A 17,107-nucleotide genomic window follows, 5' to 3' on the forward strand; every position below is an offset into this window, starting at 1 on the left:
GCCGGCCGACAGGCGACCAGGAACCTCCAAAGTTATGGAACCGCGCTCTCCTAGGATAGGAGGCTGGCCAGCCAATAAGGCTGCCATCCCGCTGACTGCGAGGCTTTCCTTCTTAACTCTCCGGTGATACTAGTTTGGAGGGCTTCCGGCCGGAGACCATTAGGAAAATCACCCGGAAGGCGGAAGTCCTAGGGCGGAAGTGGCCGAGAGAAAAGGAGAATGGCGGCTGAGGCCTGGCTTTGGCGCTGGGGCTGGGGCTGGGGTCAGCGGTGCCCAGGGAGGCCTGGGCTTCCTGGCCCCGGCCCAGGCCTCACTACGTTTCTACATTTACTTATGTTGCTGGGGCCGGTGGCTGCGGACATAACCGACGGCAACAGTGAGCACCTCAAGCGGGAGCACTCGCTCATCAAGCCCTACCAAGGTGAGGCCGCGGGGCTGGCGTGGGTTGGAGGAGGGCATGCCCTTCTTGTGGCGCTGTAGAGCTCTGGCGCGGCCTTCTGAGCGCCTGTGTCCGTCTCTGCCCACAGGGGTCGGTTCCAGTTCCATGCCGCTCTGGGACTTCCAAGGCAGCACGATGCTAACGAGCCAGTACGTGCGTCTGACCCCTGACGAGCGCAGCAAAGAGGGCTCGATTTGGAACCACCAGGTGAGTGTGCCAAGAGACTCAGCGTGACCGTTCACTGATACAGAAATCCCTGCCTCCCCAGCTGCCAGCTTCGTGTACACACGTGTTCCTGTTTTGTCCTGCCGATTTTTCTGTCCTGGTCACACAAATCATTAAGAGAGACTTGTGTAGTTACTGGGTGTCAGAAACCGTGAGCGACTCGTTACACTTTCACATATTTCTTCAGAAAGCATACAAGCTAAGTAACAGTGTCCGCTTTTTAGTGACTTAAGTAAGAAGCTCAGGTGCATAGTTGAGCTTCTCTTAGTTAACTAGTGTTGTCAGACTAAACCGAACCGGATTAATCGTGGGAAGGGTGAAACCTTATCTTCATGGAGTAGTTTACTGTGTGTTGGGTTCTGATCTTGCCACACCTTATGAGATTTAATTCTCAAGCGAGGTGTTTGGAATAGATTGTGTGACTTTATGCTGAGGTAGTATAGCACCCGGGAATAGAAAAAAAACAGTATTTCAACTGATCTTTCTGACCTCCACCCTCAGCAGTCCCCTTGAGACACTCGACGCCTTCTGATTAGCAATGGGAGAGCCCCTTCAACATTCTTTTTTCTTTTTTCTTTCTTTCTTTTTTTTTTTTTTTTTTTTTTTTGGATTTGTTTTTTTCGAGACAGGGTTTCTCTGTAGCCCTGGCTCTCCTGGAACTCACTCTGTAGACCAGGCTGGCCTCAAACTCAGAAATCCACCTGCCTCTGCCTCCCAGAGTGCTGGGATTACAGGCGTCCTCCACCACCGCCAGGCATCCTTCAACATTCTTAACAAACCTGGTTACCTTCCTCAGTGCTAGGTTGAAAGTCTTGTTGTCAGCTATATATCTCCACTGAACTTACAGGCAGTTTTTTTCTCTGTGGCCTTTGCCTTCCGAGAACAGAACGCCTGAGGTGTCATTGCCTTGGTGCTGCAGCAATGCTGCGCAATGTCTGCGAGAAGAAGTGTAGGCTGGCGAAGAGGAGAAAAGAAGTAATTTGTGGATGGGCCATGGCTTGAAAGGAAACCCGCTTCTCCTGAGCCCGCTTGATCTAGCCCTCCCTTCTGCCTTTACTGTCAGCAGTGGCCTAGTTCTCTCCATCACTGTTTTCTCTTGGCCCTTCTGGCTGATTTTGCCATTAGTTCTGTGAGACTGCACTGTCCTGGAGTTGCCTCAGCGGCTCGCCCCCTCAGCACTCCTCTCTCCCTGCCTCCTGCCTCCACACTGCTCTAGGCTAGGGAGTCTGTGGTTACCCTCTTCATCTGCTTTGGCTCTGTCCCTTAGAGCCTGAGACCTCTCAGGAATGGAAAACTACATTCTCCCGGGACAGCGTGTCCCTTGGGGATTGGCATCTCCAGTCATTCTGTCAGTTTGTTCCAGCCTGTCTGTCTGTCTGCCTTCTTCCCTCAGGGGCTTCGGTCCTGTTCCCTCTGTCTGGGACAGAGCCTCCTGGCCTGTGACTGTTCCTTGGCTTCTTCTCGTTTGTTAAGTCTGCACTCAGATGCCACGCACACCGAGTGCTCGATTGAACCTCATGTCCCCAAGTCGCAGTCTGTCACATCATTCTGGTTCAGCTTTTCAGATACTTTTTTTGTTCTTTCCTTTTAATTTTATTTTGTGGTGCCGTAGATTGAAACCAGGACCGCTGCATGCCGGGCAAGACAAGCATGTCACTCCTGAGCTGCACAGATAGCTGGAGCTACTCTTTCACGTGTGTGCGTGTGTGTGCGCGGGCGCTGTAGCCCTGTGCTTTTCACATAAAGGAGTTAAGTATAGCTAACATTTTGTTTTGTAAAAAGCAAGATAAAAATGTTGATAGAACTTTTTGTTGTTGTTGTTTTGAGACGGGTAGCCCTGGCTGTCCTGGAACTCACTCTGTAGACCAGGCTGGCCTTGAACACAGAAATCCGCTGCGGGTGCCTCCCAAATGCTAGGATTAAAGACGTGCGCCACCACTGCCTGGCTTAAGCTTACATATTAAGCTTACTGTGCCAGTTCAAGATTGTGGATCCCCTTCCTCTTTTAATTTAAGAGTTGATGCAGAGGCTGGGAGGTAGCTTGAGGCTGGGAGGCAGCTCGAGGCTGGGAGGCAGCCGAGTGAGTATAGAGTTGGCAGCACAAGTGTGGGGACCAGAGCTCAGGTAAAGAGGCCGGTGCTTGGCTGTCTGCAATCCCAGCCCTGAAGAGACAGAGACAAAGGGCTCCTAGAGCTTGCTGGCCAGCCAGTTAAGGCAGCTCCAGGTTTAGAGAGAGACTCTCTTTAAGGTTGGGTGCTGGAGAGATGGCTTAGCAGTGTAGGAGCATTTGCTGCTCTTGCAGGACATGGTTTTCTGCGTGCTGAGTATGTTCCTAGCACCCACACTGCGGCTCTCATAACTGCCTGGACCTCTAGCTCTAGGGTGCTCAACACCTGACATTTTCTGCAATCCGCACATACATATAAATAAAAATTAAAACAAAAACAAAAAGCACCCCTTCCCCTGAAGAACTTGTCTTGGGCTTAAATATCCGCAGAGGGGTGAGAGGGACAGTTAGGTGCTTGTCTTGGCCTGGGTTCAGCTCCCAGCATTGAAGAAAGGCTTGTAAAGGATGTTGTTTCCTGCATGCCAGATAGTGAGTGATGCTTTATAACAAGATGGCTTCGATGGCACTTGTCTATACTGTCAGCATTCAGGAGGCTGAGGGAAGATGACTGCTGAGAGTCTGCGCAAGGACAGCCAGGGCTACACAGAGCTGACAGAGAGAGAAGGGGCAAGGGGAGGGAGAGAAAAGAAGAAGAGCAAATAAAAATGACGGTTGGGCGTGGTGGCGCAGCCTTTACTCCCAGCACTCTCTGGGAGGCAGAGGCAGGTGGATTTCTGAGCGAGGCCAGCCTGGTCTACAGAGTGAGTTCCAGGACAGCCAGGGCTACACAGAGAAACCCTGTCTCAAAAAAGCAAACAAACAAACAAAGATGAATGAACTCAAACTGATCATCAGGTTCTGTTTTGAGATGGTCTCATCTGCTCGGGCTGGCCTCACATTTGCTGCACAGCCCAGGATGATCTTTCTGCTCAGTTTCCCACTTGCCCACATTACAGCCTGTGCCACCGTGTGTGTTGGTGCACATTAGGGGTGTGTGTGTGTGTTGGTGCAGCTGTGTGTATGAGCATGTGGAGGCCAGAGGTCACCCTCAGATGTTGTTCTTTCGGAGATGGCAACCTTGTTTCTTGAGCCTCTCACTGTCCTGGGGCTTGCTCTCTGGCCAGTGAGTGTCAAGTATCCCCTTTCTCCTCCCCAGCACTGGAAGCACAAATGCATGGCACCCGGCCAGGCTCTCTTTGATGCGGGGTCTGCAATGGCTCAGGCCCTTGTGTTTGCAGAGCACCACTGGACTAACCTGGTTATCTCCTTAGCCCACAGTATGCATTTTGACTTTATTTTAGATATATGGCTCTGGCTGGCCTGGAACAATAGCAAGATAGACCAGGCTAGCCTGGAACTCAGATCTGCCTTCCTCTGCCTCTCCAGTGCTGGGATTAAAGGTATGTGCCACCATGCCCTGCCTACCACCATATTTTTTGAGGCAGGGTCTCTAGTTGAACCTGGACTGTCTAACCAGCAAGATTTCTGGATCTGCCAGCTCGGTGCCTGCAGCTCTGGGTGCCCTGTGTCTGCTTGTACTGGTGCCGGGATCCCAGTGTGGGAGCTTGTGTTTGTGCAGTAGGCACTGTGGCCTGAGCCACCTCTCACCTCAGCAGCATACACTGGGACAGCTGCTGTCAGACATCCTTGTGTGCAGCCTCCAGACAGTGAGACAGTGTTCACTTAGTACCCGGAAGAAGTGGGGTAGAGCTGGGTAGCCCACCACGCCTAGCTTTTCATCTGTTATTTTGTGAGGTAAAGTCTTGCTGTTTTTTGTGGTTGGCCTTGAACTCTGGTCCCAAGTGATCCTCCCACTGCAGGTGATATCCCTATAATGATCTCTTGGTTGATTGATATCTCTGTGGTTTATTTTGTTCAAGCAGAGATGTAGAAACTATCTGACTTTAAATGACTTGTTCTGCAAGATGATTCTGTTTCCATTGTTCTGGTTTGGTAACAAGGTATTAGGACTTCTGTGGACTCAGGGAGAAGAACTCTGGCCCCACAAACAGTTTAGAAGTAAATCAGACCACACTGCACCTGATTTACATCTCCTAGAGGCCCCCTGTTGTGCTGAAGGTGTTGAGGCCTGTGGTCTCCTGAGACGTCCTGGGCTCTCCTGACATGGACCTTGCAATTGCTTTCTCCTTCCCTTCTCCCGTGTCCGTTTGTTCCAGGGCTGGCCTTGCACTGGCTTGGGCTCTTCCTTATGTGTAGTCTTCAGGGACTGTCTGTGTCAGGGTTCTGTTGCTGTAGAGGGACACCATGACCATGGCAGCTCTTTAAAAGAGAAAGCGTTCCCTGGGGGCCTGGGCTGAGGCAGACATGCTGCTCTAGGGGCTGGGAGCGCCATGTGCGGACACACAGGTGGCAGAGGAGCCATTCACACGAGAACGTGAAATCGTTTTAAACACATACGGCTTTCTAGGTAGTTTGGTACATAGCTTACTGATCTCGTTTTACTTATGCCGTGGTCAAGGATTTCTATTCCTGGACTTTTTTTTCTTCCTTTCTTTCTTTTTTTCTTCCATCTAAAGCAAATTTGAGGCCAGTATGCTAAGTCTTTATATCTTTGCCTTCTGAGTATTAGGATAACACCATTCCCAGCCAGAATTTTTATTGGCTCCTTGAAGGTGATCTGTATTTTTTTTTTTTTTTTGAATTTCTGGTTGCTACTGTAATGAAGGTTGTAAGGAGGAGTACGTTTTACAAAGTTAAAGTTTGGAGTCTGAAAAGCCAGATATCTGAGGGCTTCCACCCCTTCACCTCAAGGCAAAGGGCATTATGAAGTTGGATACGCTGCCATAGGACTTGGGGGTTGGAGGTAGGGAGCTCAGGAGCTCAGGGCGGCCCTTGGTGCCGATGGTGAGTTCTAGAGCAGCTCAGGCTCTGTGAGACTTCGTGTTGTCACAGGACCAACAGAAACAGGCTGCAGAGATGGCTCAGTACTTACAGGCAGGCTTTGCTTTTATAAAAGGTTCGCAACAGCCAGTGTATCCAAAGCCTCTGACTGCCGTGGCACCTGTGCTCACTCGCAATGATTAAAAATAATAAAAAGGTACATCTTAGGAAAACAACACAAATAGCTTCACATTGGAAATACAGAAAAGGAGACTGGGAGTGGCCAGTCGTCGTCCCTGTCCGTTCCCCCCACCCCCCAGAGCAGTCACCTTTTTGAGGAGTTTATAGTGTCAGGATGGAATCTAGGCAGGTGCCACACCCACGGCTCTCTGCTGGACACTCTTCCATTGCGTCAGCCCACATCCAGAATGTAGATGTCCTTCCTCTCCTGTGGCTCTAGGACCATTGGGATTTATCACAGAGCTCTGCTGTTTGGTTCAGTCTCGTGTGTCTCAATTTGGAATTGAACTATTTGTGCTGTTTACTCTGGGATCTTACTTTCAATTCTGAATATTTTCTTTGCCCCCATGCACCATTCTTGGTATTTGTTTGAGTAACCTTGGATATATCAGTTATCTCTTCATCTGTTATTAAGTTTCTCCCTTACGTTACCATATATTGTTCTGAAATTTTGTTTCTTAGTGAGAGTTTAAGAATACCACTTAACCTGCTAAATTCTCATAACTGTCCTTTGACTCCTTGGCCGAAGCTACCAGGAGCTCAGTCTGTACAGCAGCTCCGCTTTCTTGGGTTTCAGTCCCACCCTGTCTCTTTGGTGTCTGGTTACTTGTCATCCCTGCTGAGATTGGCCAAGTCACTTAGCCCTAATTCCAGGAAGAGGGCCCAACAGGGAGCTGAGTCCCTCCCTGGGTGGGCCCTGCTAGTGCACTTTCTTTTAGATTGCAGACCCAACTTGGACACTGCCTCCATCTCCCTCTGCAGACCTTGGCTCAGGTTCCTTCTGTCTTTGTGGCTACCTGTCACCATCTCTTAGCTTCTGACTTTGTGGCTACCTGTCACCATCTCTTAGCTGCCCCTTCCCAATCCATGCCTGGGCGAAGACTAGTGAAATTCCAGAGCTAGGGAAGCTCCTGTTGCTCTGAGTTTTGTTTTTTTTTTGTTTTTTGTTTTGATTTTTGTTTTTGTTTGTTTTTTGGATTTGGTTTTTTCGAGACAGGGTTTCTCTGTATAGCCCTGGCTGTCCTTCAGAAATCCGCCTGCCTCTGCCACCCAGAGTGCTGGGATTACAGGCGTGAGCCACCACCACCCGGCTGCTCTGAGTTGTCACACAGGTACTTACTAGTTCCTGTTCTGTGGCCAGGGCGGGTCCCTGGTCCCTGCTGGTGCACATAACTGATCAGTCAGTGCACTGGGCACATTGCCTGTGGTAGGACATAGTATATTTTAATTTTTGAATGGAGATGTTCCTGGATACAAGAATAATACATTTCATTGTACTGTCAAGTTCCTCAGATTGTCCTTTTTCCCTCTGGGAACTGTGCAGACAGTAACAGGACCACCTCTAATTGAGGAGTTGCAGGGAGTGCTGTTCATGGCTAGGAACAGACTAGGGAGATAAACTGGAAAATCAACTTCTCAACCTTGAGGATCAGGAGTTGGGGGGAGTGTTAAAAGTGCAGAAACAGTAATGCTTCGGGGAATGACTGTTTTCCTGGGAGTCAGGCACAGCCTTTTCCCCTCCTTCTGTGTTTCCTCGGGGTTACCATGGCTGCCGTCAGGATAAGGATGGGTGAAGACTAGTGAAATGGTGTACAAGGCTGCTTGTGCTGCCTGCTGTTTGCTGTCTCCTGTCTCCTGTCAGCCAGCCTGTCTGCAGTGGGCGTAGCATCCTCACCGATACACGGGCTCAGGGTGAGGGAGAGGTTGAGCTAGGTTTCCGTCTAGTCAGGGTTATGACTTATGGCCAGGACCAAAAGCTGCTGGGGTGGAAAGGGTCTGTTACCTTACAGCTTGCAAGTCCACGGGCACCTGGGGCCATTCTGAAGGAGGCCACCCAGCCCCTCAGCCTGCAGCGCCCTCCTCCTCCTGTGCCTGCTTGTCTTTCCCCCAGCACCCTGGGGCTTGCACGGCTGCCATTTCATCGTCTTCTCCCAGGGTCTGTGGGTCCAAGTCCAGGTGTTCATGAGCTGTATTGTTAATAGCTGCATGAGACCGCGTGGCCGCGGCAGCACGTGTCTGTGACCCCAGCACTCGGGAGGCTGATGTGGGTGCACAAGGCCCTGTCTCCAACACGCGCACACACTTTAAAGAGAAGGAGGGAGGGAGGGAGGGGAAAAATGGGCTAGGCAAAGTGGTGCACGCCCTCAGTCCTAGCGTTTGTGAGGCAGAGGCAGGTAATTTTCTACAACATGAATTCCAGTTACACAGACAAATCTGGTCTCAAAAAAAAAAGTGGTGTTGGGCGCGGTGGCTGGAGAGATGGCTCAGTGGTCAAGAGCACTCACCGGCTGCTCTTCCAGAGGATCCAGGTTCAAGTCCCAGCACATACATGGCAGCTGACAACTGTATATAACCCCAGTTCCAGGGGATCCAAAACTATCACACAGACATATAAAATGAATATTAAAAATAAAAAGCAAGAAACAAAAACAACATTTTTTAAGAAGAGGAAGATTAAGGAGAAGAGGAAGAAAACCAAAAGAAAGGGTGGGGGTGCAGCTTGAAACCGCACACACCAAGAGCTGTCTTTTCGCCTTCACCTGAATTGGGTATTAAATAGACTAGGCTAGCCCCACACTGGAGTGTTTCCTGACTGCTGGCTATGGACATGTTCCACCACGCCCCAGCTTCCGGTGGAGTGGCTCACCGTGTGTCCCAGTGTTGATGGAGTCTCCTGGTGATTAGCTACTCCCCTCTCTGTGGACTGAGCTGGCTCTGCACCTGGTCCTCCTGCCGGGAGCTGGTGCTTCCTCTGGTGGAGGCATGAGCTCTGCCAGGGCCCCAGATCAGGCAGGGCTGGATTTGCCCTAGGCCAGACTTGGATGTGAGCCCCAGTGACAGTCCTTGGGAGGGATTTTAGAAGAGAGTTGTAGAGGGCGCTGAAGAGATGGCTCAGTGGTTAAAAGCACTGACTATTCTTCCTAGGGGTCCTGAGTTCAAATTCCAGCAACCACATGGTGGCTCACAACCATCTGTAATGAGATCTGATACAGTGTACTCACATACATTAAATAAATAAATAAATCTTTAAAAAAGAATAGAGGGCTGTAGAAAGGAATAGGGTAGTTTAAATGCCTGGAGGCTGTGGGGAGTATAAGAACTGGCCAGAGTTTCAGTTAGACTTAGGTATGAGTCAAAATTCTTTTGGTTTTTTCGAGACAGGGTTTCTCTGTATAGCTCTGGCTGTCCTGGAACTCAGTCTGTAGACCAGACTGGCCTCCAACTCAGAAATCTTCCTGCCTCAGCCTCCCAAGTGCTGGGATTAAAGGCGTGCGCCACCACTGCCACCACTGCCTGGCGAATCAGCACTTTATCAGTTATGAATAAGTTATTTTGCCTCAAAATTATTTTTTGTCTTTTAGTTTAAAATATGTGGGGCTGGAGAGATGGCTTAGCGGTTAAGAGCACTGACTGCTCTTCCAGAGGTCCTGAGTTCAATTCCCAGCAACCACATGGTGGCTCACTGTAATGGGATCTGATGCCCTTTTTTGATGTGTCTGAAGACAGTATACTCATATACATAAAATAAATAAATAAATCTTTAAAATACATGACTTAAACGGAGCTGGCGATCCTCTCTGAGGTTCTAGGACAGGCATCAGAGATGAGGATGATAAAGCAGGGTTGGGATTATACACTGAGGAAAAGGCCTGCCTTGGCAGAGAGCCAGGGGACACTGTTTGGCCTCCCTCCCTCATTTAGGGGCCAATATCACTTAAGGTTCCCTTGCCTGACCCCTGAGGTGATTGCCTAGTTTTGGTGGAGAGGGAGTAAGTGTGTGGAAGTGAATGCACCAGGCCGCACTTCAGCTTGCTCGAAAGCCATGGTAACTCTGAGGGCCTCTCTGCTTCTTTCCAGCCGTGCTTCCTTAAGGACTGGGAAATGCATGTCCACTTCAAGGTCCATGGCACAGGGAAGAAGAATCTCCATGGAGATGGCATCGCCTTGTGGTACACCCGAGACCGCCTTGTACCAGGTGGGGAGGCGCACGAACAGTAGCGTAGGTGCCGTGGCGCTGTGGCCAGCCACAGCGGTGGGTGGACCTGGCAAGTGGCCTGCCTGTGTTCCTGTCCTCTGTTGGGAGACTGCTGCTGACCTGGCTCTGGAGGTGGCAGGAGTGCCTGAGGTGCAGCCCCTCCACCCCTCCTGACATGGTTTTAACCATTCTGCCTACCTAACAATTTTTAGGTTTTTAGAGACTTTGACTATATATCCCAGTCTGGTTTTAATCTCATTAGCCCAGGCTACCTAAAACATGAAAGTATTCCTTCTGCCTCAGTCTTTCAACTTGGGCTGCAGGTATGCACTGCCATACCTGGCCATTTTCCCATAGATTTTAGAAATATTTGTGTGTATGCACGGGTGCCCATGCATACCACAGCACCTGTGGAGAGCAAAGGGTTGCTGGTGAGATCGGTTCTACCTTTATGCACTTTCTGGGGATGAAACTAAAGTCACCAGGCCTGGTGGCAAGGGCCTTTACCTGTTGGCCATTTGTGGGCCCATTCTGCCATTTTTAAAGGCCAAACATAAAGGCTGGCACGTAGACTGTGCAGCCAGCAGGGCTGAAGGCGCCCTTGGGCCCTTGCAGAAATTGGCCGCTTGTAGCTTTAGGTTCTTCTGTGGCTCCATCCATGTGTTCTAGACTGGGCACTGCCAGTTCCCAGCACTCGCCTTGTTAAGGCCTCAGTCTTCATTGCTGTTCAGTGGGACCTTGCTGTGGCCCTGGCTGACCTGGTACTATGAAGCTGAAGCTGTCCTTGAACTCATGGCACTGGTGATACTGGGCCTCAGTCTTCAGTTCTCTGTCCCGAGAGTCCTGGGCTCCTCCCGACCAGCTTTGTCCTTCAAGGTTCCTTCCTTCTTGGTTGAGGCACCAATGGTTGGACTTTACTTCTGCCCAGGATTGATCCTCTTCTGAAGGTATCTCATAATTCCAGGGCCTGTGTTTGGAAGCAAAGACAACTTCCACGGTTTGGCCATCTTCCTGGACACATATCCCAATGATGAAACCACTGAGGTAGGACCCTGCTCTCCTCTGTGGGGCAGGCAGGCGAATGAGGGCTGGGCAGCTGGCTTGAGACTGGGGACTAGGATTTTGATGTGATTCTAGCCAAAAGCATCCTCCAGGGGCAGGATGGTATGTGCCCCCAGGCTGGCTAGGCATGGTGTAACCGGTGTCTCGGTTCCAGCGTGTGTTCCCGTACATCTCCGTGATGGTGAACAATGGCTCCCTGTCATATGATCACAGCAAAGATGGCCGCTGGAGTGAGTTGGCAGGCTGCACAGCTGACTTCCGCAACCGGGACCATGACACCTTCCTAGCTGTACGCTATTCCCGGGGCCGCCTCACGGTGAGCAGGCATGAGGGGGAGGCTGCTGGGCCTGTGTTGGCTCCACGGAGCCTCCAGAAGGTAGTTGGCTGGGCCTGGGCGTGAGCTTGACCTGCCTGCTGACTGCAGGTGATGACTGACCTGGAGGACAAGAACGAGTGGAAGAACTGCATCGACATCACCGGGGTGCGCCTGCCCACTGGCTACTACTTTGGAGCCTCTGCTGGCACCGGTGACCTGTCTGGTGAGTGTGTGAAAGGATGCTCTGGGCAGTTAACAGCTCATCAGCTGTAACTGTTGGTGTGCTTAAGGGCAGGCGCAAGCCGTCGGCTGGCCTCTTCATCTTGGGTCTAGGTATTGCAGCTTGATGGATTCCTAGCGCCAGCTATCTATAGAACACAGGTGTTTAGTTCCCCCCCCCCCCCCAATGGTGGCCTTGCCATCAAGGTGAAGCGGCATCCTAGTCTTTCTAGTTGCCTGGGACAACATACCTTGGCATCACCCTGGACCTCGTCTCCTGCCGCCGCGTACTCCGCAGATCTACTGCCCATCTTTCTCCTTGCTGCCACCTCTCACTGACGCCCAGGGGTGCCTGGAATGTTATCCCTGTGCGCAGATCTGTAATGGCTGCCAGGCCCTCCCCAGGCCACCTCCCTGCTTTGGCTTCTCCCTGTGCTGAAGGTGACTCCAGCTGTCCTGTCCTTTCTGCTTGGGGCCTGGTCATGTTTTTAGTGTCTTCCTTAAATGTGAATTCCCTGCTTCCCTCATTTAAACCGTCTCCTGCTCCAGTCTATGCTCTTCATCCCCCTCCCTTCCCCAGCTCTGGTTTCTGTATAACGTGTCTTAGCTGTGTAATTTCCTTGCTTCCTGTTTATGGTCCTGTCCCTCCACTCCCCACACTATAAGAGGCTGTGACCCAGTCTACTAGGGATGTTTAGAAAGGTCTACCCTTGGACCAGCTCCAGCTGACCAGAACTGGGCTGTGATGTGCGTGAGCTAGCAGACCTTATTTATCCCAGGATAAACTCTTTTAGGGACTATAATGTCCCCTCTGTCCAGATGCCTCCCTCCTCTCCAGGAAGAGCACAAGGCCATGTAGTCCCAGAGCTGCTGTTGTGTTTCTTTAAAGTTCCTACACCCCAGCCTCAGTTGTCAGCAGCTCATGGCCAGACTCATGTCAGTAACGACCCAGCATGGACCTTGCTCTTTCTTGTCCCCTGCCCTGGCTTACCTGGGATTCCATGTGACAGTACTCCCATGTCTGCAGAGGGTTCCTGATGGAACAGATGACTGTCTGTGACAGGTAGATGTCCACAGGGCTGTTTGGAGTGGCCACTTGAAGAGACAGGCAGGCACCAGGGTTTTTATTGGGGGGGAAGGGTGTTTATGAACTTTTGCTGTCCTCACATCCTCTATGTAGACCAGGCTAGCCTCAGTCTTAGAGATCCACTTGCCTCTAAGTACTGGGATCAAGGTGTGCAGCACCAGACCAGCCACTGGTTTTTTTTTTTTTTGTTTGTTTGTTGTTTTTTTTTTGAGACAGGGTTTCTCTGTGTAACCCTGGCTGTCCTGGAACTCACTCTGTAGACCAGGCTGGCCTCGAACCCAGAAATCTGCCTGCCTCTGCCTCCCAAGTGCTAGAATTAAAGGCGTGCCCCACCACCGCCGGGCCAGCCACTGTTTACTTAGGTGTTGCTTTCTTTCCATTTTCACATAACTGAAATCAAGGGAAATTTCTCCTTGATAAGTAGAAAATGGCAGAATCCAGGCAGCAGCCAGAGTCTGACTTGATAGCAGATGCTCAAGGCTTGGCTCTCTGCTTCAGGGTCTATGCACTGAGTGTCAGGAGCCAGGGCTCTGCCTGCCCTGCCCTGCCCCCAGCTGCTCACTGTGTGGCTCCTTGTTTCCTGCCCTAAGGACCTTTACCTCACATTAATTGCTGTGCTGGGTTTACACGTGGAATTGACTGGCCAGGAGCCACATGGACCTCAGTGCCTCACCTGGGGTAGTGTGCTGACCACGCCCTTTCCTCGCCTCAAGCTCAGCTGCTCCTTCATTATCTGCAGCCTGCATGGGGATCTGACGAGGCTGGCCGGCTGCTCCCCCTTGGAAGCACTGGGGTATGAGCAGCCCCAATGGTCACGCCGGCCCTTGTCGGCTTTCTGGTTTTAGTTCACATCCTCCGCTCGGCACTGCGTGGGCAGTTGCCTATCCTGGCATTGCGATCCCTCAATATGGGCATTGCTTCGATTTTGCAAAGAAACTAAGTCTTGAAGTTTAGCTCTAGATCGTTTCCAACATCAAAGTTACTGCTTTTCTCTCTGTTGTTTTCTCTGTCTCTGGAACACTCCCACCTTCTCCAAGCTGGGCTTGACGAAGGCTTTTATACGTGCTAAGCATTTGTTTAGCATTGAGCTGCACTCCAGCCCCTGAGCTGCTGCCTGCCTAGGAGAGGAGACTGCTGGGCAGAAACCCTCTCTGGGCCAGCCCTGAGAGGCTGGGGGAGGGCAGTGGCCATGTCTTGAGGTGGTGCTCTCTGCCTATGGGGAGGGCAGCGGCCATGTCTTAAGGTGGTGCTCTCTGCCTAGACAACCACGACATCATCTCCATCAAGCTCTTCCAGCTCACGGTGGAACGGACGCCTGAGGAGGAGAGCATTGACTGGACCAAGATCGAGCCCGGTGTCAATTTCCTCAAGTCTCCTAAAGGTGTGTGTGCATGCAGCCCCGCCCTCCGTCCAGGGCTGCAGGGGAGCAAGCTGCGCCTGTCCTGCTGCTCCTGCTAGAGCCTGGGCCAGGTCGGCTTTGGTGAGTGTTTGAGTAGAGGAGGAGATGCTGTCTTGCCATGTGGATCCTGTTGAGGCTCTGACTGACACCTAGTCAGCAGGCGTGTGAGCGCCTAGTGTCCACTGCTTCCTGGGCTAAAGTGTGGCCAGTCTGTTGTCCACACAGACAATACGTGCCAAGGCCTCCCTGTCACGCCTAGGTTCTGTGACCCGTTAGGGCTGACTCATAGGTTTGTTTGCTCCTCCTGAAAGGAAGGTGGCGGTTAGCCCTCACCCCAGCCTTGGTTCCCTCCTCGAGCACACCTGTGCCTCATTCTACTCCTCAGAGCCACGACGGGCAACTATGGATCCACTGAAAGTATAGGTCACTATCCTGTCGTTCCAGCGGTCTAGGAAAAACCAGAGCTCGCTGTTCTTGGTAATAGGACATCTCACATTCTATCTCGTGTAGCCTGGGCTGGCCTCAAACTCACTGTATAACTGACAGTGATGCTGACCTTTTGAGTTTCCTGCCTGTACCTTGGGTATAGGAATTACAGGTGTCGCCACCAGGCCTGGTGTTTGATATCTCATGGCTTTTAAATTTTACTGTTTGCATTGAGGTATGTGTGGGCGCCCATGGAGGCTGCAGGCATTGGGTTCCCTGGAGCTGGAGTCACCTCCTAACATGGGTGTTGGGAAGCAAACTTCAGTGTGTACTCAACCCCTGAGCCATTCCTCCAGCTGTAGATTTTAGAGCTAAGGTAATCCTTCTGGCCCCTGCTCCTGGAAGTGCCGATGGCTTTGCCCATCGCATCCGCAGGGCCAGTCGAGACGGGGTCAGCTTGTTTGTCCACTCACGTGAAGGCTGCCGTCTCCAAAGCATCCATGTCTAGCTCTGTCCCTGATGGCTTGGTGGAGGACCGAGCAGTGACAGGCCGTCGTGACCCACCCGTGGGGCTACAAGGCTAAGCTGCTCTGGGGATCATGTGGCCTATGAAGTCTCCCTCAAAGTAGATCCAGCTGACCCCTGCCCTTCGCCAGTGCTGGGTGTAAGCTGCAGCCCTTTCGTGCTTAGTACATTGATCTCTGTCTCTTTCCATAGACAATGTGGATGACCCCACTGGGAACTTCCGGAGCGGGCCCCTGACGGGGTGGAGGGTGTTCCTGCTGCTGCTGTGCGCGCTCCTGGGCATCATCGTCTGTGCCGTGGTGGGCGCTGTGGTGTTTCAGAAGCGCCAGGAGCGGAACAAGCGTTTCTACTGAGGCCGGTCTGCCTGGGAAGGGCCTGACCTGGGCCGGGCTCTCATGTGAACTTTTTTCTACTGGGATTGTAAAAACCAATGGACCTTATTTCTTAACTGTTTCAAAGAAATAATTAAAATATTTTCTTACATTTTGCTTCTTGCCCAGCTGAGACAGCGGGCAGGGCTGGGGCCAGGGTTTAGCATCCCCACAGCTGGAGGGCCTTGCCCCATCCCAAGGCTTGCTGTTGGGAGTAAGGGAGTCTGTATTTGAGGCCCTGTGTATGGATGGCTCCTTAGGGTTCCAGGCAGTGGTTTTGTTCAGAGGCCTGTGGTAGCAAACAGGGTTTGGGATTCTGGGCCTCCCTGCAGCTTTTACAAAGGCAGACCTCAGCTAAGGCTGGAGGAGCGCTCAGTGCAGACAAGGTATGACAATTTACTAAATAAAGTAGCCAGTCTCAGCCTTGTGCCTGTCCTAAGGGCTTTTTTTCACATCTGGTGATTCCCAGTCCCTTTTCTCTGGCCTGCAGCAGTCCTAGAGAAGAGAGATGGTGGCCGTCACATTGCCAGTTGGGAAAGCAGGACTCTCAGGTCAAACCAGACTCACCCAGTTTTGCCTAGTGTGCAATATTTTGGGAAAGGCTACTGTACATAGGATGTGACCTCAGCCCAGGGCACAAGCACGGGGGAACGGAGTGGGCAGTGACAGAAATGTTGAGGAGACTGAGGTGATCTGGAAGGAGCTGCTGAGGCAGGGATGGAAGGCAGCTGAAGAGCAGAGCAGGGGCTGAGTGGAGAGCAAGCGTTACCACAGCCAGCACCCGAGGCTCCTCCCGTGGAGGACTGTGTCTTCTTCTGTGCTCACTACCCTGTCCCTCCCTGGGGACTCACCAAGTCTGTCTCCTTCCTTGTCAGCCCTCCACAGAGTCAAGCAACGCTTGGTGTCTTACCTCACAAGCAAAGGCTGCCATCTCTGCTCTGTGACGTCCTCAGTTCACTTTGTTGCTGCAGGTGGTGGTGGACACCCACCTGGGGTAAACACGGCTTCTTAGTACCCCCATCTTCACTTTCTCTTAGCAGAGCTGTTCACTGAGCTGCTAGGAGCCACCTGTCCTTGTCAGAAACTGCCCACGGTTGGGTGTTCAGAGGTTCACAGCAACGGCCAGCTTCCTGCTTCTTCCCAGGTCTGAGCCTGTCAGAGGAACCCCTATCTTTCCTTTTGACATGTTGCTTTCCCAGCATGCATTGCTTATTTCCTGTGACACTACCATGTGGGGTGTGTCCAAGCAATTATGTGGGGCAGGCACAACAGCCAGCTTGGAACGAGCATCAGGCTTCTGCCATCAGAAAGCACCGGTGTCTTTAGATTGACCTTTAATTCTTGGTTCTAACTTGGACTTTCGGTGTCCCGAGTTGTTTCGGCACATTATCATTAAGATTTACCTCTGTGTATTAGAGCCACCTTGACAGCAGCTGCTGTAGTGTTGGGAAGATAACTCGGTCAATAAACACTTGTATTACAGCACTGGCGGCTGATGGTCTCTGGGGCTCACTAGGGCAGCTGGGGACTTCCATGCCAAAGGAGGCACATGGCATTCCCAAAGATCACACCCAGTGTGCTCTGGACTCCACACACATGGCATTAAAAAAAAAAAAAAAGCCTCCACATTTCTCCACATTTGGCCTAGTGAGCCTCGCGGGGTAGGACCAGGGCAAGGTCTGTAATGAACCTCAGATTTAGGTGCCAGCCCTTTGTGATCTCGTGGGGCTGTTTTACCTTCTAGGTGGGCTCTCCATCTGACATTGCATAGCCTCCCTGTACTTGTGAAGAACTGTTTCTAAGTTCATCCCCAGAGTTGGGTTTTCACACAGGAATGATTCCACAATTAGTTATTATGTCATATGCTTCTAAAA

At 51.5% G+C, this 17,107-nt stretch overlaps 1 protein-coding gene across 1 annotated transcript; it reads left to right on the top strand.

Annotated features, from left to right (window-relative positions):
* On the top strand, positions 1-15,345 carry Lman2 (lectin, mannose binding 2). The gene is made up of 8 exons (XM_052156367.1): positions 1-421; positions 528-646; positions 9,711-9,828; positions 10,793-10,872; positions 11,045-11,206; positions 11,315-11,429; positions 13,774-13,893; positions 15,055-15,345. The coding sequence occupies exons 1-8, from the start codon at positions 220-222 to the stop codon at positions 15,213-15,215; spliced, it is 1,077 nt and encodes a 358-aa protein (XP_052012327.1). The 5' UTR covers positions 1-219; the 3' UTR covers positions 15,216-15,345.
* The last annotated feature ends 1,762 nt before the right edge of the window (positions 15,346-17,107 follow it).

The sequence above is a fragment of the Apodemus sylvaticus genome, chromosome 14, assembly GCF_947179515.1.
Source record: "Apodemus sylvaticus chromosome 14, mApoSyl1.1, whole genome shotgun sequence".
NCBI classification, from domain to species: Eukaryota; Metazoa; Chordata; class Mammalia; order Rodentia; family Muridae; genus Apodemus; species Apodemus sylvaticus.

What these genes read in the sequence shown, in the direction of transcription:
- Lman2 (XM_052156367.1), top strand. Translation starts at nt 220, where the DNA reads ATGGCGGCTGAGGCCTGGCTTTGGCGCTGGGGCTGGGGCTGGGGTCAG. An exon ending in GCTCATCAAGCCCTACCAAG is followed by an intron (nt 422 to 527) that starts GTGAGGCCGCGG and finishes CTCTGCCCACAG; the next exon opens with GGGTCGGTTCCAGTTCCATG. An exon ending in GCTCGATTTGGAACCACCAG is followed by an intron (nt 647 to 9,710) that starts GTGAGTGTGCCA and finishes GCTTCTTTCCAG; the next exon opens with CCGTGCTTCCTTAAGGACTG.